Source organism: Hypomesus nipponensis, chromosome 23 (genome assembly GCF_054491055.1).
Source record: "Hypomesus nipponensis isolate SF chromosome 23, ASM5449105v1, whole genome shotgun sequence".
NCBI classification, from domain to species: domain Eukaryota; kingdom Metazoa; phylum Chordata; class Actinopteri; order Osmeriformes; family Osmeridae; genus Hypomesus; species Hypomesus nipponensis.
This window is the reverse complement of record NC_140383.1, coordinates 20,521,374-20,535,041: the sequence shown is the minus strand read 5'-3', so window position 1 is coordinate 20,535,041 and position 13,668 is coordinate 20,521,374. Positions and strand designations below refer to the sequence as shown.

General features: G+C 50.3%; 1 protein-coding gene across 7 annotated transcripts in view; it reads right to left on the bottom strand.

Annotated features, from left to right (window-relative positions):
* Window positions 1–304: 304 nt before the first annotated feature.
* The window catches only part of lmo7a (LIM domain 7a), a 51,225-nt gene continuing 37,861 nt past the window's right edge, over window positions 305–13,668 (bottom strand). For 3 of the 7 annotated variants that reach the window (XM_084688540.1, XM_084688546.1, XM_084688544.1), the window contains 18 exons: window positions 12,657–12,974; window positions 12,058–12,172; window positions 11,301–11,462; window positions 9,813–9,994; window positions 9,624–9,687; window positions 9,233–9,289; window positions 7,881–7,906; window positions 7,338–7,445; window positions 6,728–6,820; window positions 5,243–5,619; window positions 4,914–4,970; window positions 4,601–4,656; window positions 3,955–4,113; window positions 3,293–3,491; window positions 2,669–3,016; window positions 1,981–2,089; window positions 1,219–1,321; window positions 305–1,101 (listed from right to left, as the gene is read on the bottom strand). In XM_084688540.1, coding sequence (XP_084544666.1) covers window positions 1,079–1,101; window positions 1,219–1,321; window positions 1,981–2,089; window positions 2,669–3,016; window positions 3,293–3,491; window positions 3,955–4,113; window positions 4,601–4,656; window positions 4,914–4,970; window positions 5,243–5,619; window positions 6,728–6,820; window positions 7,338–7,445; window positions 7,881–7,906; window positions 9,233–9,289; window positions 9,624–9,687; window positions 9,813–9,994; window positions 11,301–11,462; window positions 12,058–12,172; window positions 12,657–12,974 — 2,556 coding nt within the window. In that variant the 3' untranslated portion in view covers window positions 305–1,078. The remainder of the gene's footprint in view (window positions 1,102–1,218; window positions 1,322–1,980; window positions 2,090–2,668; window positions 3,017–3,292; window positions 3,492–3,954; window positions 4,114–4,600; window positions 4,657–4,913; window positions 4,971–5,242; window positions 5,620–6,727; window positions 6,821–7,337; window positions 7,446–7,880; window positions 7,907–9,232; window positions 9,290–9,623; window positions 9,688–9,812; window positions 9,995–11,300; window positions 11,463–12,057; window positions 12,173–12,656; window positions 12,975–13,668) is intronic. The other 4 variants (XM_084688542.1, XM_084688543.1, XM_084688541.1 and 1 more) reach the window with 4 other exon arrangements.

Here is a 13,668-nt window from a genome sequence, read left to right as displayed (position 1 = left end):
ATATTTCTTTAGACAACTGGAATGAGAGCCCATCGTGGAATAATCAAGTATAATACATGCATTGGATTTGAAATGTGCACGACAAATTGGCTTTGGAGAATGTGAAGCAAGCAGGGTGTCTGAGGCCCATTGAAATTCCACTTATCAGAACAGAGAGATCGAGACAAAGAGAGAATCACACGAACACAGAGGGACAGTGACAGACAGAAAGTGGGAGAGTGAGACTGCCATTAAAATGTTATGATTTGTATCATACAATGTCAAATTAAATGTTTGCCATTAACAAAAACTCAGACAGATGGGGTCACAATTTGGTTGTTTTATTTACAAATGTTATTCAACAAAATTTACCTCTACGCCATATGGTAAATATATGATAGATTTCCTCTCTGGCAAAATAACAACAACAACACCAACTGCTGCTCAAACATGAAGACATCATTCTATTAATGAGAAAAACCAACTCCCACAATAAGCGCTCTTCAACCAACCACAAGTATTTAAATATCCTTAAATTCATTTGATCTACAATCTTTTCCCCAGTCACAAACGAGAAGGCACATTCATAAAAATTACAAGATAATCTTATAGTTTAACATAGGCGACCTGACTAGAGTGTGGAACTGGACAGCAGAAAGGAAGCTAGTGACAGATGAGTGAGAAGAAGCAGGACTGTCCAGCCATTCTTGCATGACCCTACATGATAAGTGATCTCTCTGGGAGATTACAATGAATAATCTTATTGATGGGATCCGTATGTGTTTACAGCTCCATTCTAAAACGCTGACTAAAACTCGCCGGTGCATGCACGTCCCTTATACTTTATACGAGTAGATTTGTAATACTTTGATATTATACACAAGTCAACTTGGATAACTTTGATATCAATCTCACCCTGTCACACACAATGTAAAAACAAGGAATACGTTTCATTAAAGAAATTAGGGCCATTGTTATTGTCAACGCAGGTATGCCGCTCAGCTCAGTTCCTAGAGGTGGCCGGGCTTGTTGCCATGGCAGCAGTGACTATGGGTTATCAGGACAGGTCTCTTCCTGGATGAGCTGCAGCCCAGGGAGGTCACATGGAGGTGGGCTGTCCAGCTGCATGGGCAGGACAAACCAGGGTGTCGGCACGGTTACTATCAACACCTCCTCAGCCCAGACAGTCCATGGATGTATGGTATATGTAGTCCAAAATGGACACGAATGCATACTCACTTTTGAAGCGCACATAGCAGGAGTTACAGTAGAGTTGTTTGTTGCGTATTCTGACCTCTGCCCCTGCTTCCGATCCTCCCAGGTCGCACAGACAGTCAATACACTAAAGTGGTCAGGTGGGACAGAAGGGACGGTGGGGTGAGGGGGGGGGGGGGGTACAGGAAAGGATTGTCGGAGTAGGGGGAGAGGGAAAAAAAAGGCTCTGTTAGATCCTGGTACTACTATTCAGCCCCTCTCCCCTGGGACAGACCTGAGCAGCAGTTGGGAGGGTAGGCAGGGGGGTACGAGGTATACACATGGGGGGAGCCAGTGGGTAAACATCAGGTGCTGATTGACAGGCAGGGGGACCAATTGAATGAGAAACGTTGACAGCTCAAGTCTTGACAGGCAGGAAGCACAAAGAGAAAGTTCCAACCCCAAGATGGAAGAGCAAATCCAATTCAAGCATGTACCACATGTCGGAAAGCAACAAGGTATTAGACTATATTGATTAGATAGATAGACTACATTGATCAGTTTGATTGTTTTGGCACAAATGTACAAATGTTAGTTTCAAGAACAATCGCAAAAGTGTTGTTAGACATTAGCAGAGTTATTCTGAATCAGATTTGACAGAGAACCACTCTCAGGTTAGTACAGTGATGGAGGACTATGTTAGCATTGTGGCAGTCAGCCACGATTAGTTTGGAAGGGACAGGCCACGAAGGATGCCAAGTCTCCAATCAACGACAGGACAGTCTGGTATGACCCATGACCTCTCACCTTAAAGCAGCCCAAATGATAACAGAGCCCCAGGGACTCGATGATCATGGCTGCTCCCTTGCCCAGCGGCGAGTCACACAACGTACAGATTTTCTTGCCACTCACTGACCTGGGTTACAGAATGTAGACTTGGTGACTAGACAGCCTCACACACAACTGCTGTACGCATGCACACGCGCGCTCTATGCACACACACACACACACACACACCCTCCACGCACACACACATACACACAAACACACCACTATTGGTAATAAGGCATTGCCTGGAGGATAACCTTTTTCATTGGTTAAATGCATGAAGCTCGTGTTTTAAATGTAACAGCAGTAGTCGAGGCAGCAGGAGCACAGCTGGATGGTTTGGAGTCTCTTTGCCCCAAACCCCATAAGTTCCCATTGGCACTTATTTGCTTTTCACAATGTATCCTTCATGTTTTGGCTACCCGCAATGTGTTTGGGGCTATCCCGTTGTTTATGATCATTGACCTATGCCCTTTTTGTAAAGCCCTCTCTTGGAAGTCACTTTGGATAAAAGCGTCCGCTAACAGACTAAATGGAAATGTAAACCTAACCCTAACTCTACCTGCATTAGACCCACAAAACACGATCAGGGGTCAACTTGTCACAACTCCATTTTGATGTCTTTATGTGTTGGCACAAGCATCCCTGTCCTGTGATTGGACGTTACCTGCTGCGTTGCTGCTGGGAGGGCGGGTGATGCTCAGCCGGGGGCTCGGGAGACGTGGCGGGGGAGGGGGAGGTGGGGGAGGAGGAGCGCTGGGACCAGGAGGACGAGGGGTTCCCCCCGCCCACACGCAGGGAGCTCATGGAGTAGGAAGAGGGCAAGGTGGTTGACCCGGGGCGAGCCCAGCCCCCAGCCCCCGCTCCTCCGCCACTGGCCGACATGGCGGAGTGGGGCCGGCTGTAGTTGGGGATGGAGGAGGTGCTTCCTGGGGCCCATGAGGAGGTGCTTCCTGGGGTCCATGAGGAGCGCCAGGAGGAGCGGGGCGCGTCCAGGTTGTCCAGGGAATCGCCTCTGAGGAGTCAAAACAGCGTAGATATGAGTGCTAGGTTGATTTAAAAGACACTTAAAAAATGGGGACTAAATTCTCATTTGAACTGAACTTTTCATCTTCTCATCTGAACTCAACATTCACAAACCAGGATATCTGAGGATATCGGAGCTCCAAACTTGAGGTATCTCTGCTATCCAACCATCTTAGAGCAATTTATCTCTGGAACAAACAGTTCCCCTAATCCCACTTAGACCTCACATGCCAGCAGTGATTTGGCTGTACCCCAGGAAGTGTACCTGCGGATGGGGCCAGCCAGGTCAATAGGCTCCTTGCTGGTGGTGGTGCTGGTGGATCTCTGGCGGATCCAGCTGTTGTCAGTCAGGAGCTGGGTCTTCTTTTTCATCTCCCGCAGGATCTGCTGTCGCTCGGCCTCCGCCTGAGACTGGTTGTCCCCTTTCTTCCCCCATGAGGCCTCAGCCAGCCCACTGCTGGTCACTACAGCCAATGAGAGAAGAGGAAAATGCCAATGAAACAGATGTGACAGTTGCTGTGGCCAATGAGAAGATGAGAAGAGAGGATGTTAAATCGTTTCCTGTGTTGGAGCCTCTGGATGCAGAGATGAGAGATTAGATTTGGAGTGAAGAAGAATAGGTGGACTTTGTTGGTCACTTTCAATTTAGAAATACATCATTCGGAGCACGTCAATTGACAAATAGATTAGGCGACTGATTAGAAGGGGAGCCTATTCATTGAAAGGGAGAGTGACCGCTTGGATCGAACCATTGATCCATCCAGGTTCAATCACGACACAGCCCACAGGTCAATTTGACAAACGGCATAGCGGGCTGACTGATTGATTGGTCGACGGGTCCTGTATTGACCAAGAAGGGGAGGAGGGGGGAGGGGGGGGACGGGGTTGCGGGGGGTCTCGGGAGCCCCAGGGGGGGCCGGAGCCAACCTCTCTCTGGCTCCCTGTATCTCATGGCGTTGAGGATGTCCCTCCTCTCCAGCTCCAGCTGGGACGCGGCCCTCTGGCCCTGGGCCCTCCTGTCCTGCTGGCGCCTCAGCTCCTCCTCCAGCAGCCTCTGGGCCATGCCCCCCGGGCGGCCGGAGCGGCCTGGGACAAGCCCCGACACCAACACACTCTTCAACGCTGAGCTACGTTACCGGTCTACACACACGCACTCGCACGGCGCCATAGCCAACACGGGCCTCTCTCTTTCACACTCATGCCTTTTCTTTCTTTCTCTCTCTCTCTCTCTCTCTCTCTCTCTCTCTCTCTCTCTCTCTCTCTCTCTCTCTCTGTCTCTCTGTCTCTCTCTCTGTCTCTCTCTCTCTCTCTCTCTCTCTCTCTCTCTCTGTCTTTCTCTCTCTCTCTCTCTCTCTCTCTCTCTCTCTCTCTCTCTCTCTCTCTCTCTCTCTCTGTCTCTCTCTGTCTCTCTCTCTCTCTCTGTCTCTCTCTCTCTCTGTCTCTCTCTCTCTCTCTCTCTCTGTCTCTCTCTTTCTCTCTCTCTCTCTCTCTCTCTCTGTCTCTCTCTCTCTCTTTACAATGGATCACAGTAGAGGAAGGGTAGTCATTGATGTTGTTATAGAAACATGCTGACCTCTAGAATCGGCGTGGTCCATTTCGTCCAGGTGGGGTGTAGATTTGGACTTCACCCTGTCAACGTCACAAACACTGACTCCTTTAATCATGGATCATCACAATTTATGTATGCAAATTAAATTGAATACCCATACACATATTACATTTTCTGTATATAGACATATACACAGTGCAATCTTTATCTAAATGATAGACTCTATGAAAGAGCATTTGCTATGCATGTTGGGGTTACGGTTACTTCATTTGAGTGGTTTAGAAGGACAAACAGTGACAGAATGAATAGAAACACACACACACACACACAGACTGACCTGTCAGTCATGGACAGCTCAGGCTGGACCTGGGCATAGCCATAGGAGTCACCTCCCCTGTGATGCAGCCAGAACAGGATGCAGACAAGCACATGATGCAGACAAGACAGGCACACAGACAGTATTAGACATTAGTGAAGGCAAGCAGGTAAGACACACAGGCAATCCATGCAAGCAGACAGACCAATTGTGAGTGTTACATACTGCGACACAGTCAACTGGGTCTGTTTCAGTTAAGAGATGAAAGACTACTATGAGTAGATAGGTTAGAAGTGTCGACAGTGATTGACAGGGTGAGTCTCTGCTGAAACGAATGGTGTCACGCTGACCTCTGGTTCTCCTGGTCCCGCTCCCTGTCTTTACGCTGCTGTTCCTCCTGACGCCTCCTCTCCTCCTCCCTCTCCTCCTGCCTCTTCCTCTGCCACCTCAGCTCCTCCTCCTCCCTCCTCCTCCTCTCCTCCTCCTCCCCCTGTTCTCGTCTCTTCCTTTCCTCCTGCAGGCGCTCAAGCTCTCTCTCCTCTGCCTCCCTCTTCCTCCTCTCCTCCTCCTGCCTCCTCCGCTCCTGCTCCTCCAGCCTGCTCCTCTCCTCCTCCAGAGCCCGAGCTTCCTCCGGCTCCTCCCAGGGGGGAGTCGTCTGGCTGAGGGGGGAGAGGGGAGAGTGAGGGCTGATGCTCCTGCTGTTCTCCACCTCCAGACTCATCTGTGCCTAGAGGGGAGGAAGAGGAAGGAGAGAGGTAAAGGTAGAGAGACCAGGGGACGGGAGCGAGAGGGGAGAACAAGGGAGAATGGGGGCACCAGGAGAGGAGAAGACCAGGGGGGAGGAGAGTGAGGGACAGAGGGAGATGGAGGGGAGGGAGAGAGAGAGAGAGGAAAGTAAGACAGAAAAAGGTGGATTGGAAGTGTGAAACACATCTTGACAGTCTTGTCAATGTGATTTCATGGCGTGATATCCAGCTCTCTCTCTGGCTGGAGGTTGAAATGTGGAAATATCCTTGACACATCTCAAGTAAATTCAATCCTAGCACAGATGGGGACAGATTACATTATACAATGATATCGTGGCCCCCTGAACAATCACTTCCAACGAGTGCCTTGGGGGCAGACCTCCAGGTTTATAATGTACAGTAGGTCAATCATCCTTTCAATTCAGCATCACTGTACCATAATATAAGACAATTCTCAATTCTGCTGTCATCTGGCCTAGAAATGGAAATATGGGTGTGTGCCGAGCGTTGCCATGGTGTCTGGTGGAAGTGTGTGTGTGGGTGCTGTGTGTGTGGGTGTGTGTGTGTGTATGTGGGTGCTGTGTGTGGGGGTGCTGTGTGTGTGTGTGCTGTGTGTGTGTGTGTGTGTGTGCTGTGTGTGTGGGTGCTGTGTGTGGGGGTGCTGTGTGTGTGTGTGTGGGTGCTGTGTGTGTGTGTGTGTGTGTGGGTGCTGTGTGTGGGGGTGCTGTGTGTGTGGGTGCTGTGTATGTGTGTGTGTGTGTGTGTGTGTGGGTGCTGTGTGTGTGCGTGTGGGTGCTGTGTGTGTGTGTGTGGGTGCTGTGTGTTGGGGTGCTGTGTGTGTGGGTGCTGTGTGTGTGTGTGTGTGTGCTGTGTGTGTGGGTGCTGTGTGTGGGGGTGCTGTGTGTGTGTGTGTGGGTGCTGTGTGTGTGTGTGTGTGTATGTGTGTGTGGGTGCTGTGTGTGGGGGTGCTGTGTGTGTGGGTGCTGTGTATGTGTGTGTGTGTGTGTGTGTGTGTGTGTGGGTGCTGTGTGTGTGCGTGTGGGTGCTGTGTGTGTGTGTGTGGGTGCTGTGTGCAGGGGTGCCTCTCACCTCCTGCTGGTGTGTGCTGCCCTGATTCACAGCCTCTTGCTGGGCCCTACGCCATTCCTCTTCCAGCTTCTCCTGGTCTCGCTTATACTTCTCCTGCACACACACAGGCACACACACACAGGCACACACACACACAGGCACACACAGGCACACACACACACACAGCCACACACACACAGGCACACACACATTAGAGGTTTGACAGACTATTCTGTAGCTTATGCTAGAATCTTGGCATGCAGCAGTGTGAAGATGTTCAGACCGCAGTGGTGGGGTTGGCAATGTGACTCTGTGACGCATGAAACATAGACAGCTCCAGGCAGGGCCCATCTGCTAGATTTAAAACAACTAGACACACTTCAAGGAGTGTGTGTGTGTGTGCCTTGTTAGGACATTAGACCTTTTAGGTCTATCACCCAGGAAGTAGAGAAAATAGCTTGACATATTTTCTTCTCTTCGCTTTTTGCATTATTTTGTCATTGATATTAGATGTCATTCATCGGAGGCCTTAATTAAAAGAACAGCCACTTAAAAATAGCCAGTGGGCCTTCTTGAATGGTTTGAGCTGTGGTTTGCGAGGGTGTGACCCCAGGTCCGTTGGCAGCGGTACCTGCAGCAGGACCTCCTGCTCCCTCTGCCACTTCTCCTGCCTCCTGCGCTCCTCCTCTGGGTCCCAGGACCAGCGGCTGGAGGACGGCGCGATGGAGGGAACAGCCAGCTGGATGGAGGAGGGGAGGAAAAGGAATGCCATGCAATCACAGAAGTGTACATCCGCACCCGATTACATACACAACCGGGAATGCCTTCGACGGGATGAGACATTTTTCCCGTCAAACGGGATCCCACGCATCGTTGTTAAAGTGAGCAGACTCGGCTTCACTGAAGACAACCTTGATGTGATACTGAACGACTCTGGGTTTGAGGAATGTCTCTGCCCTGTACTTGAGGGTAATTGTTCAGTCGGGAGCTAATAGCGCTGGACGGCAGCAGCGGTGAACATGATAAACATGTCACTCTCAGTACGGGGCTCTATATGGCCCGGGGGGTCGTCTTACAAGCTAACATTACAACACTGCTCTTTAAGCTAGGTTTGACCTTTTTCAGGAAATAGGACTTTGAGGACTAGTTACTCGAGCAGGAGTTGGATACTTACATCGGATATTGCAGACTCGGATCCTCCTTTGAACAGAAAGCAGAAGGATGTCAACAAAACCAGCGCCAGCATGTACCTTCATCTCAGGGACAGATCAGTGACTGACAGGTTTAAACACAGCTGTCGTTCACACACACACACACACACACAGACACACACACGCATGCACACACACACACGCACGCACACACACACACACGCACACACACGCACACACGCATGCACACACTGACATGACAAAATAATTCAATAGGCAACACAGAAGTAGGCACAACATGCAAACATACAAGTGAAATAGATGCATTCACAAGAGCGCACACGTGCAGAACAGCAGGCAGTCAGACAAACACAACACCAGAGCGGAGTTTGAGAGTGCAGCATGCGTAGGAGGACGGTGAGGAGCCGGTGTGTGAACCCTGGACACCTTGCCTACCCACGTCACACACCTCACTCAACACAACAACCACCTCAGACAGATTCAGGGATTTGGGGTTCATCTGGCATGGTCCTTGACATACTGGCAGGCCTCTGAATGACGGTGCCTCTACATTAGGCGTCATAGCCATAAGGACTGTGTTTGACACTATACAGAATTGACAAAGACTTCATAATGATAACCAATAATGTTATTCAGAATGGTTTTGTACTCATTTACATTGTTGAAAAGGACTGGGATGTATTGACCTTAACATCGTTATCAGCTCAATGGCTGCCTAGCAACGGGGATGACAGTATTCTCAGCTGCTGTCTCATGCATCTGAGAGGGGACTATGTGCTTCAGGGGGCTACATGTCAGAGAGCCAGGGCCCAGCCGCTGAAGAGAGGTGTCACAGATCACAGCACAAGTTCAGCCACAAGTTTACCACAGAGATAGACCAGAGCACTGACGCTTGGAGCTAGGCAGCCTGGGGGGAGGGGGGGGGGGGGCGGGGAGGGGGGGGAGGGGGGGTGGCAGAGGCGAGGAGGAGGAGAAGAAGGAAGAGAGCATACAGGGGTTACTCCAACACTGGTACAGTACACGGAACCCGACAGACAGAGGCAGCCCGGGGCCAGCGGCCTCTGTAATGTGTAATGTGCCGTGTGCATACAGGTTCTCATCTCGACCCTCCTCGTGTGTCACGGTTCGTTGATCTGCTTTACCTCACTGAGGAGGGGAGGGGGGTTTGACCCACACATCAACAAACTGTTATAGGGAGCCGGATCGGGATGAAAACTTGTATACACGACAATCTTTTGAATACAGCAACAGGAAAGGCTGGAAAAGAGTGATGATGGAAGCACAGACAGATTAGGCCAATAGCATCCCTCCACCAATCACCTGGACACGGTTGAGGTTCTTTTATTGGTTTTACCTTGTTCAAAAAACTCTGATCTCCGTTTTAAGTTTTTCAAAGAAATGGGTTCTGACTCTACGTGTAAGAAGGTGAAGACAAGAGGATAGGAGAAGGAGAGGTTAACACAGGGATAGAACAATTCTCACAGAGCTTACAACTTCAAATACTCCAGAAGTGGAAACACGTTCCATCAGGATCATTTCACACAATTCTTTGAAATAAGAATTAAAGGTCTCACATATTATTAAAAAAAATATGACAGTCCACACTACCATCTAAACCACAACCCTCAATACCCAGATCAAAACCAAAGCCTATTTTTTATGCTCCCTAACAGCTAACACCCTGTCAGGTACCCTACCTGACAGCCTTGTTGAGGTTAGTTTTTGGATTTTGCAATGCTCTTTACCTTTGTTCCTCAGGGTCACTGGTTGGTCACGGAAACCGCCATTAACTCCATTGTAGGCCATGTCCTGATGGGGCAGAGCGTATACAGTTCAGTGAAGACGAGCGGTGCATTCAAATGAACGGCGACCACACACTAGAACCAAGGCCTCCTTGACCACTTTGAATCTGTAGATAACCGAGTGTCGCTCACAATGACTGGGTGGCTGGGGACCTCCTTGGCGTGCTGGGTGGATGGGGAGGAGGTGAAGTCCAGACTGGTGGTGTTGACGGTGGTTTGGTCGGGGCCACCTACAAGTGTTGGATGATCCATACTGGTCAGATTGATGATCTTATGGCTTTTAAACGGCAGGGAAGGATGGTCTCTGTCCCAGTCTGCATGTCCCGGACGCACGGCAAAAGAGTGGTGTGTGTGTGTGTGGGACAGAGAGAGAGAGAGAGAGAGCAGGTAAAGAGAGAGAGCGCAGAGAGAATTCGAGACCAAAAGAGAACAGAGAGAGGGGGAGAGCGAGAGAGACGGCATTTTTTGTATGCGTGTGGTTTGAGTGTGTGCGAGAGAGCACAGTATTAGGCAGAGTACATGTCTTCTGTACGACCGCAGTGCATAGATGTAGAGTGGTTAAGCCGGAAGATGAGGAGGGGTTATGGTTATGTTTGTTACTCTAGAGGACAGAGAAGGACAGAGGAACCACCTTCCACAGCCATGCAAGACTAAACACTTTTGCTGAAACACATGCCACAGCTTCACCCTCTAGTCCACAAGGTTGCTGGGTACTATTTTTGGTCAATTTATTCCAAACTTAAAAAGTACCGACAAGTTTACTGCTGAGTAAATAGGGATGAATGCATTAATTGGTGTTTTGGTGAAGTAGCATTGATACAACATTGGGTAATGTTGGTGAGCTGAAGGACTATGTGACCCTGGGTTAGTTCTCCACGTGGTACACTCCCCAGAAAGACACACAGAGGAACACACACACAGAGAAGAACAGACACACACACACACACACACACAACTGAACAGACACGCAGAGGAACAGACGCATAGAGGAACACACACACACACAGAGGAATAGACACACACAGAGAAGAACAGACACACACACACACACACACACACACAATTGAACAGACACACAGAGGAACAGACACACACAGAGGAAAAGACATACAGATCCACAGTGCATGTACAGACAAACAGAGGCATGAATTAAGAGAATATAGAAAAGAGATGGGAAGAGAATGAAAGAGAGGCATCACAGAGATACAGAATAGCTACTGGACTCCCATATCATCCCAGGAGAGAGAAAACAACTTGGGAGAGATATTCAGTTGGTCATTAAACTGTCTTGGGGCCATTAGGTACCAATTCCACAACAGTTTACCAACCAATCCAAAGGTGTCAGAACATCTTAACAAGCTGGCAACGATAAACAAAACTGGCACTCTTGACAAACAACATTTAAGTGACTCTCAATCTTTCATTTCTCCCTCCCTGTTTCTTCCCCCAACACACACACCCTACCCCCCCCCCTCTCTCTCTCTCTCTGTGTCTCTCTCTCTCTCTCTCTCTCTCTCTGTGTCTCTCTCTCTGTCGCTCTCTCTCTGTCTCTGTCTCTCTCTCTCTCTGTCTCTGTCTCTCTCTCCGTCTCACACACACACACTTGCCCCCCCTACTCACGGTTCTTGCCGTGGCGTCGTAGGTCCAACACCAGGCTGCCCTGCTGCAGGGCGTCCTCCAGGCTGCCCTTCCAATCAGGGTAGCTCATGTCTGACACCTTGTGGCCGCTCACCGCCAGCACCTCGTCGCCCACCTGCAGCTGGCACTGCTCCGCTGGGCTGCCTGGGGAGCACAGAGGGCAGCCAGGGGGGGGGGGGGTCAGGGGTCAGGGGTCAAGGTAGGCCGAGAGGTGGAGCAAGCAGACGCCGTGCGGGGAGATGGTCAACCAGGCGGACAAAGTTGACTGGCCAACAGAACGTGTCGGTGACTTTTACACCAGGATACCTCCCGCAAAGTGGATACATTGGACGGGTGTACTTCTGCAGTCCAGTGTGGATACACACAGTAGGAGAGAGAGAAAGAAATCAAGATGGAAACAGCGAGAGAGAGAGAGAGAGAGAGAGAGAGAGAGAGAGAGAGAGAGAGAGAGAGAGAGAGAAAGAGAGAGTGACATAGATAGAAAGAGAGAAAAGGCTAAGGCCCAGCAGATGTGACCCAGATAAAAGCTGTCCTACATTGGGCCAACATATTCTACACTGCTGCTGGCTCCTTTGGAGAGAGATATGAGGGCTGCTATACCGAACACATAATCCTGCAAGATGGACCCAGGGCCTCTGTTATAGCTTGGTGTGGATGAGGAGTTCCAAATGAGACTGAATGGACTGACGGGGGATGACTGGGTGAGGATTATCGGAGGATGGATGGATGAGGCCGTTACCTGTCTGGATGGATGTGATGTGGGCTCCAGTGGAGTCCCAGTCGGCATGGAAACCAAAGTCTCTGCTGCTGTTGGGCTTCTGGTTCAGACTGATGCGCATGTCGCAGAAACTCTCCTATAAACACAGAGACGCACACATCTAGATTTCTATCATGGTTCGTCCCACTCTAGTGACATTCCTCCACTATGTAGCGGTGTGTGTAATCCTAGCTCTAGTGTTTTCCATCGTGGACACGCTGGGTGAACCGTGTGTGTGTGTGTGTGCGCAGGTCTGGTTGGTCCCGCTCCTGAGCTAAGGAATGGAGAAGCTTTGTTCTGTTGTATTAATCATTCATGGCTGTCAGACAAAGGGCCTGGTGTGGATCCTCCAGGCAGGGTAGGGCTGGACTGTATACACCATGGGAAAGCTACAAGAGCTTACTACCACTGCTACGACAACTAGGTAGGTTTTACCGTGCCGTGGACAAACCACTCGCACAATGCTCCGGTCAATGGCGGCTTTTGATGCCAAAGCTCCATAAATCATGATCCCATTCTGGCCGCGCGCCCCATCTTGACTCCAGGTTGCGTGTGAGTGAATGACGACAACGACACAGTACCTGGTTGGTGTCCTTGGGGGGTGTGGGGCTGACTGGGACTGGAGTGGGAGACACGGCCTTGGTCTGGGGGCCGGAGGGGTCCTTGTTGATCTGGGGAACCACGGGGGAAACACTCGGTGTGGGGGTCCCACTCCTCTCCTCCTCCTCCTCCTCCTCCTTCTCCTCCTCCTCCTCCTCGTTGCTGCTCTGGGCTGAGCTGGAGCGGGCCTCGTCCTCAAAGGTCATGGCTTGGCCGTAGCGGCCCAGGACGGGGATGGAGGGCGGAGGCTTGCTGGCGGTCTCCGGCTCGCCGTTGGCGCGCCTCGAAGACTCGTCCATCTGGGGGAGGGAGAGGCGGGATGGGACGAGGCGTGGCTGCGTGACAGACAGGCTCGCGGGAAACGTCCGCGTCGCTCTTTGATTCGCTTCAATTCTATCTCGCTTTCATTTAGCGCTCTATACAATGGAACTCGTTCCCTCTATGTTACAAGTCAGTGAGAGTTTTAGAGTAAAAAAAGCATTACTGGGGGAAAAGTCTTGAGTAGCTGCAATCGTCTGGCTGCAGTGTAAAGTTGATGATGTAACCTCGCAATGTCTAGACTTTACCCACTTCACACTCTGACCATGGAACACACACTTAGCCACGAACGAGCGCCTCGATAATAAGCTTCAATTTGACCCCGTCACACTCTACGGCAACGGCACTAGACAGTAAGTGCAGGCCGGGACCAGCAGCTTTCTGTAGTGAATAGCAAGTAGTATAAAAACACATCGGATTCATTCATTATTCACTCGGGATGAGTCTGTGAGGTGACTACGCTGAACTCCAGGAACTGAACAGTACTCTGCTGTCCAAAGGAGCAGAGTAACAGCAGGCTGGCCTCCTTTCCTGGCCTCTAGACAACCTTCAACTACCTAGTTTTATCGGAGACACGTACTGCACGCAGGAGAGTTGTGACAGCAGTGGTTCCTTATAAAAACCCAGATAAGCTCAATGTTGTAATAGACACCATCTTCACTAATTAGCAGATAG